The sequence below is a fragment of the Neopsephotus bourkii genome, unplaced genomic scaffold, assembly GCF_033783945.1.
Source record: "Neopsephotus bourkii isolate Nb327-2 ecotype Australia unplaced genomic scaffold, CSIRO-AGI_Nbou_v1 NB_919, whole genome shotgun sequence".
Taxonomy (NCBI): domain Eukaryota; kingdom Metazoa; phylum Chordata; class Aves; order Psittaciformes; family Psittacidae; genus Neopsephotus; species Neopsephotus bourkii.
Genome location: NW_026901413.1, coordinates 231,852 through 250,978, shown reverse-complemented (window position 1 = coordinate 250,978; position 19,127 = coordinate 231,852). Strand labels below are relative to the sequence as shown.

General features: G+C 42.7%; 2 protein-coding genes across 2 annotated transcripts in view; one reads left to right on the top strand and one right to left on the bottom strand.

The window, feature by feature from the left end:
• Positions 1–1,374, top strand: part of LOC133214654 (atrial natriuretic peptide receptor 1-like) — a 37,853-nt gene extending 36,479 nt beyond the window's left edge. Inside the window, exon 23 of the mRNA XM_061357747.1 lies at positions 412–1,374. Coding sequence (XP_061213731.1) covers positions 412–576 — 165 coding nt within the window. The 3' untranslated portion in view covers positions 577–1,374. The remainder of the gene's footprint in view (positions 1–411) is intronic.
• An 8,760-nt stretch (positions 1,375–10,134) lies between these two features.
• On the bottom strand, positions 10,135–11,121 carry TMEM215 (transmembrane protein 215). Its single transcript, XM_061357746.1, has one exon. It carries the CDS (start codon positions 10,994–10,996, stop codon positions 10,280–10,282), a length of 717 nt encoding a protein of 238 aa, XP_061213730.1. The 5' UTR covers positions 10,997–11,121; the 3' UTR covers positions 10,135–10,279.
• Between the last annotated feature and the right edge of the window lie 8,006 nt (positions 11,122–19,127).

Sequence of the window (19,127 nt, the reverse complement as noted above, 5' to 3'; positions counted from 1 at the left end):
GCCCTTGGGTTAGACTATTTCCTATCCCTGAAGAGCAGGCCCAAGTTTTATATCAGGACTAATTTTATTGGCTTTTTTCATGGTATAACCCTGATAATTCAGAGCTGAAGTACGCAGCCAAACTTGGAACTACTGTGTGGCAAGTCACTTTGTCATAACTGTTTGAAATCTTCATAAGAGTTTCATAATAGGATGACCATCCTTCTGGACCCAGTTTTGGATGGGACTTCGAAGAACTGTTTTAGTTGGTAGTGCTGCTACTGTCAACTCAGTTTCATGTGTCAGTTTTCCTGTATGTAAAATGGCTAACAGGCACATCAGCCTCTTTTGGAGACTTTATGTGAATTGTAATAAGATTATTACATAGATGACGGGTAATATTATAACCCCATGACTCATTTTCTTCCTTAGGGGAAAGGAGACATGGTAACATACTGGCTGGAAGGTAAGAAAGCCTCTGCCACCCGGAAGGCAGTCACCAGCACGTCTGTGACTCGTCAGGACCCCAACAGAGCTTTGCTTAGTTTGATACCAGGTGTCCTTCCCAGCGATCCTCTCTCAAGTCCTGCTTACTAGCCACTCTCTAACCCCAGCATCCACCCTGCTTTCAGTCTGTTAGGTCACTTTTTTAGAAAGTAAGGAAAGAGATAGATGCCTCTTTGGCCTTGTGGGTATATTAGCTCAGATTTTATTCGCAGGTATCTTTTTTCCACCAGTGGCAGGAAAAATACAAAAAAGCAAAAACTTATCTCAAGGAATGATACATAAGAATGGTTCACCAGCTGCTAGGGCAGAAAGTAGCTCCCAGTGTTACTTGGTATGGTTTTGCTGGGTAATCCCCTGACAGCAGCCTCCATCACTTCAAAACTAGCTGGCTGGACATTCCAGCCTGTAAAGTGCTCCCACAGGAAAGAAGGAATTATTGCTATTTAGTGACATGAGAAACTTTGTGATTGTGATTGGTTTTGCGCTGTGAATGGGAAAAATGAGATGTGTATTGTGTGAGAAAGCAAGGCCCATTGGAAGAGGAGGATGAAGCAGTGCAGTCATAGTGGGTACAAATTGGAACAGGAATTTGTGCTCCTGTGTCTGTTTCATGTCCATTGCCTGGAGCATAGAAAGAACAACGAAGAAGAAAGTCAGGTATTTCCATAGAGTCAACACTTAGTAATACCTGCCATCTTGGTACAGAGATCTGAAAATCTTGGGAGAGAAATGAAGGGCATTACATACTGTTAAACAGCAGAGAGTACTTTACAGCTGCTCTTGTCTTTGGCTGCTCTGGAATTTCTCTGAAAAACTGTCTTAATGTTTATTTATATTAAGAAGTTGCTTTTGACTAAAGCAGTGGTGAACCTCCTATTGCTGTCTGTCTGACTGTGAAATCAGGCAGCCCTCTGAGTCACTGCATAATTTAGGACACAGTTTAGGAAAGGTCATTCCTGAGCAAGCATTTCCTGTAGACCTCTCACTACAAGCTGAGTAATCTGTTGATAAGCATGATTCTGTAAGCACTGCTGGTGTTGACTTTCTTTAAAGACAAAGTATGTGTACAATGGACCCTGTTTATACTTTTTAGGTTTTTATTTATCACAACAGATTACCTTTCAAGGCTAATGTGTTTTGAGGAGTTTAGTCAGTTTCAGTTGACCTGATTAACGATCAGTCTGACAGAATCAGATACTTGAGATACAGCAAGAAATTATACCAACAGTCATAGCAGTTCCACTGTATTGTGAGCTGAACTGGTCAAAGCTAACTGGGATGAGGTCTAAAGGAAGGACTAAGAGAGACAAAGCAGCATTTACTCCTCCTTATTCTGCTTCCTTACCCTTCATCCTGTCCCTGATCCTAAGTGCAAGTACAAAACCACAGATGTAGATGCAATTTTTCTGGTATAAATTTATGTAGCTTAAACCAGTAGCTGAATAGTTGTCCATGTTCCCATGTAGCTAGCATACTTTTAATGCTGAATATGTGCTGTGTGATAGTAATAGGAAAATCAAATTACAGTCCTTCAGCTTGTGCTATGGTAACTTTAGGTTTTTCAGAGATAATTAATAGAGGTAGAAAGCTAAATTTTTCTGGATTGTGGAAAGTTTCTTTTAAATCCACAGAAAAATATAGAACATTCTGAGTGAAATTCTTAGTCTGTGGGAATACTGTCACTTGAATGGGACCAGAATCTCAGCAAGGGATTTACACATAGCTGTACCTTTTAACATCAGATCCTAAAATAAAGTCAGTCAGACTTTTTAAAATCGAAAATTTTAAATGGTTTCACATTGTTTTCTAAACTTAAAAGGTTCCTTTCTCTATTTGAATTTCATATTAGTACATGGTACAATACAGCTACAGTACAGCTGTGTTATTTGTAATCTTAGCAAAATAAAACTTTAAGTTATCCAGAGCCCAGAGATGTCCTTTAATACAACCATTTCCTTTACCCAAATGCTGCCCAGATATCACAAAACCCTCTGCTCTATTATAGTGCTGCATGATGTATAATATGGTTTACATTATTCTTTTAATGAGTTAGTATTTTTACATTTTTATTAGAAAGGTGTGTATCATAGGGTCTTTTATGAAGTGTGAATATAAAAGCATGTGCTTTGTTCTATGTTCATCTGTAGCAGTACTTCAGTTTTAACTCTTTTGCTTTATTTTAGTGTTGATTTTAGAATTAAATGCTTTAAAACAGGTGTTTTCTGAGTTTAAAGTCATCTAAATAGCAATGAGTGATAAGTGACCATTAGCAGGCTGATTGATTGGCAGCCTTCACCACTGACATGTCCTTAGGCAGTATTCAAACTTTGCTGAAGATAATAGAGTCTTGCTGACTGCGAGAGGCTTAGAATCTGGTGGTTATCTACAAAACAGGTACATCTTGAAGAACACCAGTGTCAGCCTGCCTCTGTTTTCTTGTTATACCTAGATCCTCTCCTCAGAGCATCACCAGAACGAGAACTAGATGCTTTTCTAAGGACTGTTGAATCTGTGATATCTTTCCTGAGATTTCAAGCAGAAGTCCTTAGGAATGTCAGTTTGTCTGATGGCTGTGATGATACAGCTGTTCTTCCTCCAGAAGACAGAAGTACAAGCTAATGAATGCTGTAGATGCAAACAGAAGTGTCCTCAGTTAACTGGCAAGTATTTAAGATGTATCATCTCAGGCATTTTGTTAGATGTATTCAGCAGCTACAGCTATATTTCATTGTCAGCTACTGAAACCATAGGCGAGTTTCAGGAACATTTATTTGGTTACACAGATTTTTACGAGAAGTTAGAAACAATGTAGCAATCATTAGAGATTATATGACACAGCAAATTCAGCAAAGGTGGTTGCAGCATGAAACTTGTGAGATGTGCTTTGCTTTTACCTCCTGGGGTGGATAGCTGCAGAGGTATTTTTTTCATGTACTGGTGTGGCCACACAGGCATACATATGTATAATAATGTATCCATATAATATATATATTTGAGAGAATTAGATATTCTTATATGTGTAAAATATGTCCGGCTATAAATAAAACTGTATAAGGAGAGGTTAATGCAAATCAGTATCTGGTATAAGGACATGAAGTTGTTGACAATCATCACCTCAGGTTTGTACTCTGCAAGCATCAGTTTTTGAACACACCAAGGGAACACAGTGGTGCTCTGCAGACAACTTCATACACAAGAGCAGATGGTCTTTATACAAGAGCACCTGCAAAACAAAATGCTGTCCCATTTCACCACTGTATATCTGTATCCTTGTGTGGGGTGGCAATTGCCACTGATGTTACTGCAAATTCAGATCTCCAGGGTCCTGTTATAGCTCTGGTATCTCTAACTGCTCAGGAAATATAGCAAGGAAGCTTATTGTGGCTAACACTGTAGCTGCTGAATAAAGTCCTGGTAACCTTGGCACTGCAGGAAAGCATTTACTGGCTTGTAAAGATGAGGTATAGTAATCAGCACAGTGTTCATCTGTGGGATGCCCAAAATCCAGAAGTTCACATCCTAAATGTGGAGCTGGTCAGGTAATCTAGCAAGTATTCTTTTCTAAAATGGCACTTTATACAGATAAATATTTGATGTGTTCCTCCTTTCCTTCAAAATTATATCCCTACCAGAATATAGGGAAGCAGTTGTAATAACAGAGCTGAAGAACTGAAGGTGGTATGTACTTTATAGTTCAACTCAGTTTTTCCCTCAGTGACCATTCACTGTTTGCAGTCATGCAAAGTAGTGCAGAGGATGCTAATACTGTATTAATGATGAGTGATTTTATTAAAAGATTGTGTATTTTGGTTATTGTTTATTGCAGCTCCATCTGCATACAGGTAGAGATGCAGGCACACTAAATAAATCACACAATGCAAAAACTGACTTAAGAAAATCTTTAATTAGATAGATAAAGTTTCACTATATTGTTTCAGTTTGAATGTTGAGGAATAGATTGAACAACCACAATATTTATAAAAAAGTACCAATAAGTAAAAAAAATGGTTAATGTATTTCCAGGTGTAAAAGTTACTAGGTTCTATTCAGACCATTGGTGCTTTAAAAAGACACTGTTTTGCCACCAAAAAGTTAGTCTTTATCCCCTAGATAGATAGCAAACATCTTTTATTTACCTTGGTATCAATATGTGCAGCGGGTTTCCAGTTCCATGGTTCTTTTTGTGTAAACAGAAAAGTTATTTATTTATTTCTGCAGCTAAACAGTCAAATAAGAAAAAAATATTTTATTTAATTTATCAAAAAAGAAAAAAGCCCTGGTGTTCTTTGCAAACAGTGCAAGGGCATATTATGAGTGTTGAGCCTGACTGTGCAGTCAGAGGACGCAGGGTCTCGTGAAGATCTGTATGTGAAGAAGAGGTTGGTATGAGGTTCCCTAGCATGTAAGACATCTCTCTCTCCCACCCCACTCAGACCCCTAAAAGTTATTAATAGACCTTCTGTCTGAATTGACCTCAACAGTAAGAGCCTTTGATTTCTTAAGAGTGTACTTCTTGTGCTATGTCATGGCAGGCTGTTATAGTGGACCAGTAAAAAGATCAGGCTATGCAAGATTATTCTGATTATTTTCTCTCTGAGTATGATCTGCTTTTCAGATAATGAGTAATCTGTCCTCCTAATTCCTGTCTGAATTTTCCCCTACTTCACACCAGTCAATGTAAAACATTGGATTGTACATTATTACTTTCTAAATTGGAATTCAAATATAAAATTATATGCAATCCAATGTTCTTGCAAAGAAAATAGGGGAAAATTCTCTCTCCTCCCAATTTAAAATTTGCTAAAATGCACCTTCTGATGTTGAGACGTAAACCAACCAGTTTGAAATTTGAGAGAGTGGCTTTTGTAGAATTTGTTGGGAACCCTAGTGACTGAAACCTTCCAATGAGCATGCATGAGTCTAAATGATGCTATTAAAATGAAACACAGTCCTGGGACATCAAAATCTGTGTATCCTCTTGGAAGAATTTTCACTCCTTAAAGAGCCACTGTGGAGTTCTTAGAGAAATTCTCCTAAAGGACGGAAGAATTTTGCAACAATAGGATTGAGGCAGAAAATTTGAGTGGGGTATTGGAAAGACAGAGGGGTCATCTGAACAGATCTCAAACGAATATATGGTGCAGTGTTTGTAAGTAAAAACATTAAGCATGAACACTTCTGTGTGCCTTTCACAATAGCATAGTCAGAGCTAATCCATGCAACTATTCTAAACAGAAGATGAACCATGATTTAAAACACAATGATAGTTGGATCTCCTTGCCTGATAAAGACATACAGGGTCTGGATTCCTTCACTGAGAGAACTGATAAATTAAAGGTAATGCTTACTGACAAAAGTTTGCCAGAGAGCATTAAAAGTGAATTGTAGGTTCCCAAGGGTCCGTAGCACCAGAGAAGTAACAAACCTGCTGACAGTCATCCCAGTAGGGACTGCACGTTCAGTCTGGCTGCAGAGTCAAAATGGGCTCAGCATGAGCTGCTTTGCAGCTGATGCCCCATGTGTCAAGAAAACTTTTCCAGTCTACACATTAGGAAACTGCTCTACAAGTTTTAATATTATTGATATTAGCAACTTTCACAGTAACATTTCAAGACTCAGAAAATCCCCCATGTCAGAACCATTCTCTAACAATATGTTTTTACTGGGAATGTGTTACGATTAAAGTTTCTGAGTACAGACTGTGCTCTGCATATAAGTAGATCAGTCCCTAAACGTTCATGAAAATCAGGCTGGAAGCGCCTTTGAGGCCTGACAGTCACTCCTCTCTAACCCACCTCTATAGCACCTTTGGCATGAAAGGTATTATACAGAGATGCACAATCCCATGCCTGTGCTGCAAGAGCTGGCAATTTAGTTGGATGTCTCAGCATAACAGTTTACTTGGGATGGATGAAGTATGTACCTTCATATCCTACTACCCTGGTCAAGAGCAGGAGCTCGCTCTGCAAACAGTCTGGTATGTAGCAGGAGAAATACTGAGAGGGGGTCTTTGTGGCTGTTTACTCTGCTAATTACAACACAATAAATAGTAACTGGAGCCAGAACTGTGGAGAGGCTGGACTGGATGGGGAGCATCTGCCTGTGAAAATACTTCAATTTCTGCAGAACACAGATCAAGAATACAATATTGGTCTCAAGGGACACACACCCAGAGCACACTCACCTCCCACTCCTTTGGATCCAGGCAGAAAGGACCAGCTATTATTTAGTGCTCCAGGAGAAAAAATTTGAACACTGTTCAAAACTGCTAACTTTCTGTTAAAAGCTGTGCAATGATCAGTGTGTATGACTATAAAAATGGTATTTATGACAACAGAAATTTAAACAAAACAACAAAAAGTTGCCGTGTGTACAGCTGATCTGTGTATTACGTTTTTTCTTAAAAGGTAAACTCCAGTGTAACACTGTGAATAATGCTACTCTAAAAATGAATTTTATGTATCTTAGGGACCTTCTCTGAATGTACAAATTACTGTTTTTCTTCAAATGCTAACATGTGCCCTACCACCCATACTGTAAGACCAAGCAGCATGTGGCAGTTGACTTCAATGAGCTCACAAACAGCTCCACTACAGCTGCACTAATTGTTTGGAGGATACCATTGAGAAGTGGGATTTTGCCCCAGAGATGTTTTAAAGGTACCAAGGACAGAAACAAGCTCTCCCGTCCAGGTCATGGCTTGGAATCACACCCCAGGCTGTGGTATCCTAAAGCCATATTCAAACCCGGGACTAGAAGCTGCCTCTGAAAAGCAATGTGATTATGCCTACATGTGTCAAGATCAACACCGGTACTAAAGGTTCTAGTGGCCATCAGAAGGAACCATACGAGCTGAATGAAAATAAAGCCCCAGTAATTCTTTACCCTAGGCATGGTATCTGCCTAAAAAGGTTGAAGATGCTGCTGGTCACTTTACTTCCAAAATAAGCCACACACAAAAAAATCTTTACTTTTAAATGGCCAAACATTTTTTTTTTTCTGTTGGTCTATTTCAATTTCTGCTTAACTACGAAAGAAAGAAAGGAAAAGTAGAGAAAGATTTCAGAGGCAGTAAGAATATATTTAACTTCAACTTCACAGATGTTCAGTGAAAACTTCTGTGGATTATGATGGATTAGCCTAGAAATATCACTTAAACTTACATTTTGTTATGAAATCTTACCCAGCTAACTGAATGGAGGAAGTACATTGCCTGTAAATATCATTTTTTGAACATACATTTTTTATATCTCTTTCTATATTGTGGGAAATTTTCACTCTCATTAAACTTTGCTTTAGCACAAACATTCTCTTGTTTTGATACTAAGAATGGAATGAAGCACATGACTGAGATTGTGGAGTGGCTATATCTCAAGTTATATATTTACCATTCCATTTGTCACTAGAGTTTGCTGCCTTACCTTGTAAAACTCCACATAACTCTTGAAAGAGAACATCTAATCCCAGACAAAATGGAAAAACTTGACCTCTTCCTATATATATTTGCAGAACTGTACAAATCTAGGTTCCCAGCGGGCTGACGCTTTGCTCTCTTATGCAAGGAGAGCGATTGCTGACAACCCTGGCAAAGGCAGTAATGCAGCTACCTGGTAGTCTGTTTTCTCATGGAGTGTCTGATCTCCAGGGATGCTGAGCACCCCTTGGCACACGCTGAGACCTTCACCTGCTTCTCTTGGGAAGAAAGTGATGAAAGACCCTAATCCCCACCACGTTCATCAGCAATATTTTAGCTGTTGACTTCAGAGGTCACGAAGTAAGACTTCCCAGTGTTATCAAAAAGCTGCTCTGTACATTGCAGAATAGGGTCCTGCAGTGACTAAGCCTGCAGGAGACAACCTGCCAGACAATAATAAAGTGCTTTTATGTGGTAGTGGGAAGTGGAGTGAACATGTCAGGGAGAGGGTCTGTAACTCCTTTGCTCAGTGGATGAAACTTGGACTGTACAGAGTGTAGTGTTTATTTATTCCCAAAGCACTGTAGCCACTTATTGAGAGGCCTTACCTGACTCAGACTATTTTTCTAATTTTCTAATTGCCACCAGAGCCTGGCCAAAGCATTAACATCTTTTTTGGTCTGAAAGAAACCAGGTTACCTTATGTAAAAAGTTGTCTTTCTGGAAACCTCTATGGAAGCTGATTCTTTGTGATTATTTGGCTTAAGTTTCCAAATAAACAAACACACTGGTGAATGCATAAAGTTTCCATTCACTTCCCAAAAGATTCCATGGGCAGCTTGGAATAGTTCATTTTAGTGGAAAATCCTTGCCGCTTTCTACAGAACAGCTGAGGTTGCTACAAAAGAGGCTGTTTTTCTTCTTTCCTGCCCTGGTAATTCAATACGCCTGTCTGATGCAAATTAGGGTTGACTAAAAGCCAACTAGGCAAGAACAGTTATTACTACTCCCATCACAGAGGAACATTCTGGAGTTGTGAGGGTTTAGTTATAAGAACTGGGACTTTGTGACATGCTAGCAAGTTACTGTATGGTTTAGTAACTGTTAGCCTAAGAGTTTAACCCTTAGTGTAGCTGCTTAACATTTATGTTTTACTCTACCACATCTCTGTTACCTATGTAGTAGAGGCCAGGTAAGGTTTTTATAAAAGTCGTGTACAAAACCACGTAATTTACTGTTGGACAGAATACCCAGGATTTGGGTTTTTTCTGTATGTAAGTTACAGGTTCAGATTTTAAATGGTTAATCCTCACTACTCACTTCATACTTCTCTTGCACGTATCCATAAACTGTGAACAAAAACATCTGTCACCCATGTCCTCTGTTGCCTCCCACCAGCAAAAGTATGGCTTTGAGAAGCCTGAGTGGACTGTAACTATTTATCACCCATAGAGAAAGATCTGGCATTTTTAAAAAGGCATATAAAAGTGACATTTTTTGAGGAGTCAGATTCAGCTCTGAACACAACCCACAGAAGTCTATCCTCTAAATGACTTTAGAGGTACTGAGGTATATTTTTAAGACCTGCATCCACTGGCATCTGCTCCTAGTCTCTGCAAGAAATGTGTCTTGATCATGTTGTAATCTTCTTGTCAAGTACAACTGTGAAATCCAGAAGTGTTAGAAACATTTCAGAGAACTCAATACCAGTGGGGAATGAAGCTAAAACCTGTACCTTGCATGCTATTTATGATGGATTAGCCTTTGAAAACTCCCTGAAGCCTATCTGGATGCTAGGAGACTTTCAGAAGAGCCTACACAGGGTCAGTACATCAATTTGTTGAAGCAGAATAAAATCTTGCCAGGAAGAAGGGAGACAAATCCTTTCTACACTCCGTAACATCAGTCAGCTGTTGGAGTGCATGCTGACATCTCTCAATCCCTCACAAAGTGAAGTCATGCTATGGCTGAGACTCATTCAGCCATGTAGAACTACATAGTTCCCTACAGACAGCTCCAGAAATCAGATTCAGCTCTTGATCTCAGCTGATGGCCACTGCTGCCCTCATGCCAGTGTGTCTATGGGCTTGGGTACAACAGGCAGAAGGAAAACAAAAGGGAGGGAAAGGGAGAAAATAAAATTAAAATGTAATTTCCTGTTTCCAAAATGAAAAATTGTATTCTTTAACCTTTAAACATGCTTTTTTACTTACAGAAAGAGCATTTCAGGCACACAAGGTTTGAGTATCAGTCACATATCACGTTAAACTGTAACAGTATCAGGATTGTCCCATGCAGTCCTGTAAGCTATATTATCCCCTATCACGAAGTTGAAGTTGTTGGTTTTGTATACATACATATATATAAAGTATGCGTCTTTCACACTATTGTCTCTTGGTCTGAGTTGACTTCAGTAGGGTTTATGTAACAACAGTATTTGTCATAAGGGCTGTTTTCCTTGTAAGAGCAGACTATGATACTGTCTTTAGGAGCAACAAAAATGTCTTCAATGTCTGGGCAAGCAGTGCTGTCCCTGGTGAGAGAAGAGCTCTCCTTTTCCAAGGCACTGTACACTGCTCCATCTCTCACTAGCACATTCCCCGGCATCTCTGGGTAACATGTCTCCAGGTAGCTCAGCATCTCCTCCTCCTCCACTTTTCTGTTGAAGCTCCTGCACTCTCCCATGGCGGCAGTAGTGGTGGTGCAGACAGACACAGAGTCCTTGCCCCGCAGCACTCTCTTGTTCTTCTGGTATGCCTTCTTCGACAGCCTCTTGCATCTCATCCTTCCAGACTCCAGGTCTGAAGGGGTTCTCAGCAGCCTCAAGACATCCCGGTCCCTGACTTGCTTGTAGCATGAGCACTTGTTTTTCTTGGGCCATTTGGTGCAGCCGTCGGTCTTTTTGGTGAGGGCAATAGCGGCTATGCCTGGCAGGCAGATGGCTGGCCCAATGGCCAGAAGCGGGATGTCCCCCAAGGTCTCCCCCTTCATGCCGGACACGGTGAACATGAAACCGAACACCAGGAAGACGCTGACCAGAGCCACCACCATCCCGGTCCGGGGGTTAATGTTGTCGGGTCTCATGGTCCTCGCCATCCTGATGGCTTGCAAAGGACCACTTCCTTTCACCGAGGCGGCCGCCCAGGGCAGAGGATGGGAACTGCGCGGCAAGTGGCTGAAGTTTCTCTGGCAGTGAAGCACGGAGAGCCCCGACGGCTGGCACGGCTGCAGCCGGAGGGGGAGCCGGGTCTGAGGAAAAGCAGGAGCAGAGGTCGGCTCCTGTCGGTCGCTGCTGCCGTCCGCTGCGCCCAGGTCCGCTCTGAGCCCCGTTATGCCCTGAGCCCCGCTCTGCCCTGAGCCCCGCTCTGCTCCCTGCCCCGCTCTGCCCTGAGCCCCGCTCTGCCCTGAGCCCCGCTCTGCTCCCTGCCCCGCTCTGCTCTGAGCCCCGCTCTGCCCTGAGCCCCGCTCTGCCCTGAGCCCCGCTCTGCTCCCTGCCCCGCTCTGCTCTGAGCCCCGCTCTGCCCTGAGTCCCGCTCTGCTCCCTGCCCCGCTCTGCCCTGAGCCCCGCTCTGCTCCCTGCCCCGCTCTGCTCTGAGCCCCGCTCTGCCCTGAGCCCCGCTCTGCCCTGAGCGAGCCCCGCTCTGCTCCCTGCCCCGCTCTGCTCTGCCCTGAGCCCCGCTCTGCTCTGCCCTGAGCCCCGCTCTGCTCTCTACCGCTCTCTCCTCTCTACCCTTCTCTGCTCTGAGCCCCGCTCTGCCCTGAGCCCCGCTCTCCTCTGCCGGCCGCTCCGGTGAGGCGGGAGCGCGCCCCTGCCGGCAGCCCCGCCGTTTCCTCCCACGCGTAACCGCGGGAACGCGAGAGCTCAGGAGTGGGGGCTCGAACCCCAAAACGCGGGGAAGGGGGAGGGGCGGGGAGTGAAGGGATGGACCCAGCGGGCGGAGAGCTAGCGGCAGCAAGGGACACCGGCCCTTCCTCCTCTTCCTCCTCCTCCTCGGCCAGCCCCGCAGCAGCCGTGAGTACGTGCACGGGGGATGTGCTTTTGGGAGCTGGGGTCTCGGGGGTTCCCCCGGCCTGATAGCTACCACAGTTTCGCTGCCGCCATCCGGTTCCCTTCCCAGGCGGAGGGGACCGGCTCTGGAAGCCCCCGCGGCACCCTCGGCAGGGGCCTTTTCCCCGCGGGCACTGGACCCCGCTTCGGAAAGTCGGGACTGCGCTCCCTCTGCACAGCCCCCCCGCGCCCAAAGCCCCTGCCCTGGTGGCGTTGGGGTTTGTGGGGTCAGTCCTCCTCCGGACAGAGAGACGTCCTGCCCCAGACTCTCCTCAGAAGACTTAGGTGCAAGCGGAGAGCAAGGCTTTAGGAGATGCCGTGGTGCAGCTCTATTTCATCCCGGAGGAGAATCCTAGAGATAAAACCGCTCCCAGCGTTGTCCGCTCCCAAAAGCCCCCAGAATGAACCTAGCTGTTGGGATGCACCTCTCCGGGTTTCCCTTGGTGTCTAAGGACTGCCACAAATCAGCTGTGATAGTAATGTTCAGTGTCTCTGTGTTTTGATACACATTGCGATGTTAACGCTGAGTAAGCCCCACCGTCTGAATTAGTATAGGAAGAGATCTGAAACGTGTGGGAATGTGGAAATGTGGGAGGAACCTTATGAGCAGCAGCATTTTCAGGCAGGTTGCTTTAACATTTAATGTGCCTGTGCAAAGGAGCATTGGTTTTCACCTTGGGCAAAGATAATGGGAGATAGAAAGAAGTGATACCAGAAAGCATACAAAAGAGCTAAGAGAATAAATAAGGGCACTCTAAACTAAATCATGAAACTATGGTTTCTGTAAATTCTCCCATTGGCATGATTAATTTTCCTTATACTTGAAATTTGGATAGCTCATCTTTCAGCCGTGAAAATGCCTGGGTTTTATCCATCTTCCCTACACTGCAACATGAACAAATCACCTCTGTGTTGCAGGTTTCCAAGCTGCCTTGCAGAGAGTAAGATGAAGAATATCCTGTCAGTAATGGGCACACCTGCTGCCTTGCAGGACACTTTCTTCATAAATGGTCTGCTAAGCAACAGCCCCTGCTGTCTTAGTTTGAAGCACAAGGGTGAGAGCAGCAGTATACATACTGAGGAGAGGTTGTTTAAGTGTAATGGCCCACGATCATTGTTTAAACTTGTCCTTCAGAAACTTGTTCCGTAAAATCAACACTGAGCCTCCCACCTGTTCCTGAGTGGGCTGAAACAGGACTAATTTGGACTCTGGTAGCTATACCCCCTGTCTTGGCTGAAAGACTTAAAAACCAAAACCTTCTGGTTAGTTTTCAGCACAAGTTAACTTCTACTTTTGTCACTGTGACAGAGTGAGAAACGACTGTAGCATCTCAACTTGTATTTTCTGGAGTGAGAATTAGCTGCTTGTTTCCATCTGCTGTTATTCAGATATACAGCTTTTGTGTCTTCACATTAGTATGAAAAATTACTTTTTTTACCTGTCTGCTAAATTCTGGGTGACGGGAACTGACTAACCTTCAGCCAGTCTGTCCCACTTAGCTAAAATGTTGTAAAGGTCGTGTTATGAGCAGGGTTATGTTGGTAACTAATGCCATGAAACTCACCATTCCTGCTCCCTGACCTTCCTTCGCCTCCTCTTGTATGTGAATAATCTTTGAGATTTTTTGTTGGGTCTGAAATTGGTCTGGAAAACAAACTATGTTGCTTGGGAATAGCAATTAGTTGTACCTGTATTCATCAACAGTGAAAGGAAAAACTACATCAATAAATGACACAGAAATGTAAATATAATTAGTGGCAGCAATGGAGGGGAAAAATATCGTAAGAACTGCAGTAAATGTCAGAATATCTAACAGTAATAAAAATGACCCTTCAAATTTAAGTGACAAGGTCACTGAGATGGAAGAGAGAACATCTACTTTGGAACAGAAAGCTGTTAGGCAGAAAAATACTCAGAGAAAATGTCAGGACAAAGGTGGAACTAACTGCCTCCAATTTGTCCCTTTGTGAGTGGTTTTCAAGACTAACAGTATGAAGATTGTATGCTTCCTGGGGCGATAGAAAAGGCAAACCAACCACCCTGTTCCCGGGAAACATGCTGCAATTATTAAAATTGTCTTTCCAAGCTAGAAGTCAAGAGGTCAGCAAGTATTCGCTAACAACTGAGCAAAAATGCAAATGGTTCAATTTTCCATCCTGTTTGTAACTAGAGAAAAGAATTATTCTTTTGAGGTGAAGCATGTTTTCGTTGTTCTGCCTTACACAAAAGGTTTCGATTAGCTAGCATAATGACTGAAAAGTCAAAGTATTAGTTGAACAGATGATGGTGGTGACTAACGGTCTTTTATTGCAATTACCCATAACTTTTGAGTGTTCATTTAAAGCAAAACTGGAAGCTGAATTTTTTGGGGAAAAAAACCCCATGTTCTTATTCTACTGTGTGATTTTGTCAGCTCTTGTAGGACTGGTCTAACTGGATTAATCTTGGAAGACTTTTGGGGAAGAACTAGGATTCAGTAAGAGGAGACTGTGAGTGGACATCCCTTACCTGAGCAGGCACAATGCTGATAGTGGACATGGGTCATATGTCATACATAAATAAGGATATTAAAGGGTAAGGCATTCTGTTCTGGACTGGGATACTTAATTTGAGGTAGCTCACTAGGCATTTCCCCTATACACTCAGATGCAAAACCCTTGTCCCACATAACAGTTTAGTGTAACTGATAATCAGGCACTGCCTCATCTCACTATTTGAAATCCATAACTGAAAGTAATGGCCACTGTTGGTAGGATATGTAAGCATTACTCAGGTTGAAAGCTGCTACAGAGGTGTCACCTATTGCAGCTCCTTATCGCCCTGGTGTGGAAGCTGGAAAACAGCAAACTGACTTAAAATTAAAAACAAAGATTTAAAATAAAGGGCTAATTCAAAGTGCAGTGACTACTGTAGCCTTAGTCACATTAAATGTCGTGGTGCCTGGAAACACTTAACCCCCTTTTTTGTCATCTTGATCTGTCAAATGTGAAATATATAAATTTGAGTGGCCTCAAATGAGTAAAACACTGTTGAGCATTAGCTAGGAAGGTGGGAACTTCAACACCTTCGTTGTTGAAGTTCTGGGAGTCTTCTATGAGGGTGGTGAGGCACTGGAACAGGTTGCCCAAAGAAGTGGCAAATGTTCCATCCCTGGCAGTGCTTAAGGCCAGGTTGGACAGAGCCTTGGGTGACATGGTTTAGGGTGAGGTGTCCCTGCCCATGGCAGGCGGATTGGAACTAGATGATCTTAGGGTCCTTTCCAACCCTAACTATTCTGTGATTCTATGCTTCTAAGAAATCTGGAGAGAGACATTTTACATGGGTCTGCACGGATAGGACAAAGGGAATGACTTTAAGCTAAATGAAGGCAGATTTATATTAGATATTGGGAAGAAATTCTCCACTGTGAGGGCGGTGAGACACTAGAACAGGTTACCCAGAGAAGCTGTGGCTGCCTGCAGTGTTCAAGGCAGTGTTCTGGCAGTGTTCAAGGCCAGGTTGGACGGGGCTTTGAGCAACCTGGACTAGTGGAAGGTGTCCCTGCCCACAGCATCCCATCCCTCAGTCATGTCAGCTTGGTGTTGTCTGCAAATCTGCTGAGGATGCACTCAATCCCACTGTCATTGTTTAGGATATTAACCAGTAAGGGTCTCAGTACAGACCCCTGAGGGACACCACTCATTACTGATCTCATGTGGACACTGAGCTGTCGACCACTACTTTCTGGCTGAAACCATCCAACCAATTCTTTATCTACTGAATAGTCCATTCCTCAAATCCATATCTCCACAATTTAGAGAGGGATGTTGTGGAGGACCATGTCAAAGGCCTTAGAGAAGGCTAGATAGGTAACATCTGTAGCTCTTCCCTTGGCCAGTGAGGTAGTCACTTCATCATTGAAGGCCACTAAGTTGGTCAGGGAGGACTTCCCTTTGGTGAAGCCATGTTGACTGTCTCAAATCACCTGCATATGCCTTAGCATAGCTTCTAGGAGGATCTGTTCCGTTGTCTTCACAGGTACAGAAGCCAAGAAGTTGGTAGATCTGAGGGTCCCCATTTCTACCCTTTTTAAAAATGGGTGCAGTGTTTTCCTTTTCCCAGTCACCGGGGACTTCACCCTACTGCCATGACTTTTCAAATATCATGGAGAGTGGCTTGACAACTACATCAACCAATTCTCTCAAGACTGCAGGATGCATCTCATCAGGTCCCATACACTTACGTATGTTCAGATTACTCAGGTGGTCACAAACCTGATCTTCTGTTACAGAGGGAGGGACTTTGCTCCCTGTTCTCTGCCTTGTGGTCAGTCCACTTAAGAACTGTGGGAAGAGGTTGTCAGTGAAGACTGAGCAAAAAAAGTTGAGTTCCTCAGCCTTCTCTTTGTCCACTGTTACCGCATTGTCAGTCATGTTCATAAAGGGGGAAGCTTTCTTTGACCTTTCTTAATTGCCATGGAGCAAACGAAGCAGCTATGTAGATAAACAGGTTTAGACAAGCTACATCATTGTGGTTTTTATCTAGGTTTGATGGTACAGATCAGAAAAGAATGGACCAAGACTGATGTGGTGAAAAGGGTACTAGCTGAGTGACACTTAGATAAATTTTCCTGGCACTTCATTCTTAAACCTTTCTCTGAACCTTTTGTTTTGCAGGTCTGATTGTCCACTTCAGTCAGTGGCTTTTTGTAAAAGCAAAGCCTTTCTCTGAGCAGGCAGTACTGCAAAACCCATGGAAAACTGTGTGTGGCATATTTTTAGCTTCTCAAAGGGAGATAGATTGGAGGTGGAGTTTCAAATTAATCATTACAATTGAGAGCTGGCCTGTGTGTAACATATCTTCATACCATATGAAGACTCCACAAATCCTTAGTAAAGTTACAGGTAAAATTAGACTCTCTTTTCCACTTTCCAATCTCTTTGGCAATGCTAAAACTTGACACAACTTGTTACTGTTTCCGAGTGTGTGATCATGTAAGTTCTACCTCTAATTCAAATACGAAACTCTGCCCTTGTTTTGCCAACAAGTTCTGTGTGGATTGGGGTGCTTCAACCTTTTACAGCAATGCTCTTGTGCACACATTTGAACCACCCCATTAGCTTCAGTAGACGGTGTCATTCTGCTAAGGTTACTGGGACTTCAGACCTGCTCAAGAGCTTCTTCACAAAGTCCTTCCAGTTTTATATCTATAGCAAATACTCCTTGGTGAAGATGGTGTGAATGCCACATCCATCTCCAGGCTTTCTCTAACATTGTGTTTTATTGGTCACATCCACAGAAGGGGTAATTACTTTGTACTATGAACATGTATGCTGATCCTCATATGCCTCAATTAACACACTGTTGTGTTTTTGTTTTTTTTTTTTTTTTATTTATTTGAAAAGTTTGTCATTCACCCAGCTCCATATACCAGAATACTTTATTTCTATTTCTTAAGTGGTCTGTCTAGCCAGATCTCATGGCTTTCCCATCCCTCCTAACCACTTTTAAGGGCCCAAGCAGTTCTCTGTCTCTTTGTGTCCTCAAACACAAGAAGTTCACTTGAGGGAGGATTTTTGAACCAATGGCTGTTTGGTAATGCCCTTGAGTCTTGATCTTCACAGGTGATCATTTGTGTCTGACTGCAGCTTGCTGGTCTATTTGTCATAGGTCAAATGTGGGAGGACTCCAGTGATGAGCAAGTACAACCAAGAAATAAGTGGCAAAAAGGAAACAGCAGATGCCTGAAGGCCTTTAGCTTTGCCACCAAGCCATCACACCACGAGTGGGATTCAGAGAACTTGGCATTGAGTCATGTGCCAGTCTTGAGGTGAGCTTGGGGACTTCAGCAGGGCTGCTGTGGAAGAGGTACAGGCTGCTGTGTGAGTCACAACATCAGATGGTAAATTTTCACCATAGGAGCAAAACCCTGCCCATATAATTCAATGGGAACTTTGTCCATGTGCATCATTCTGCTAAATGTTCTTTTCCCCTGTAGGATACTTCTGATTAAACATACTTTATATCTTTTATGTAAAAGTACTCATACACAGAAGATGCAATAACCTCAGGGGAGTCATTCACAAGTGTTATGTGTTATGCATAATGATACCTTGCTTTATCCCAAAGAACACAGCCCATACTTCTTAAAAGGGGTCTCTAATAGGAGTCTCTCATCTGTGGAGTGAGAAAGGGGTGGAAAATAATTCATGTCAAGTTATCTTGACCTAACTCAATAGAAGGTAATTATTTTAGATACGCTGAAATACCTTTTACACAGTATTAATCATAATCATGTAGAAATGTCCACATATATTTCAAGGGCACTTGGAATGATTAATTCTTTCTGAGAAGCTTGCTTACAGCCTCCCTGCCTGTTTAAAAAAATTTAGTAAAAAACCTAAGAGAGCTGATCAAACTGAGTACCAGCAATTCACGTTACCTGCAGGCTCTGGAATTTCCCAAACCAACTAAACTTGAAGCAAATTAAATTGGGGATGGATATCATCAAATCCCTAGTCTATAGCTCATTTAAACAGTGCAAAAACCTCTTTTTAAAAAATCATCCCATGCTGTGAAAAGTGAAATCTTTGTCATAACAGTCCTGATTGCCTGCCTTCTGATTACTTGGTTCCATGTCTGTATCTTTGCCAAGATGTAGGAGCTAATCCTGGAAACTATTTCCAGGCATATGAATGACAAGGAAATAGTCATCAGGAGCAGTCAGTGTAGATTCATGAAGGGGAAGTCACGCTTGACCAACCTGATAAACTTCTACAATGAAATGGCTGGCCTGGTAGATGAGGGGAGAGCAATAGATCTTGTCTACCCAGACAGTAAGGCCTTTGACAGTCTCCTGTAAGATCATCCCAGACAAGCTGCTGAAGTATGAGCTGGATAAGCAGACAAGGAGGTGGATTGAAAACTGGCTGAATGGGCAGACCCAAAGTGGCATAACATCTAGTTGTACACCAGAGACCATCAGTGCGATTCAGGGGTCAATACTGGGTCCTACATTTTCATTAATGATCTGGATGATAAGGCAGAGCACACCCACAAGAACTCTGCAGGTAACACAAAACTGGGAGCAGTGGCCAATAGCAGAGGGTCATGTTGCCATCCAGGAGGACCTTGATAGGCTGAAGAAATGGGCTAACAGAAACATGATGAAATTCAACAAGGGGAAGTGCAAAGTCCTT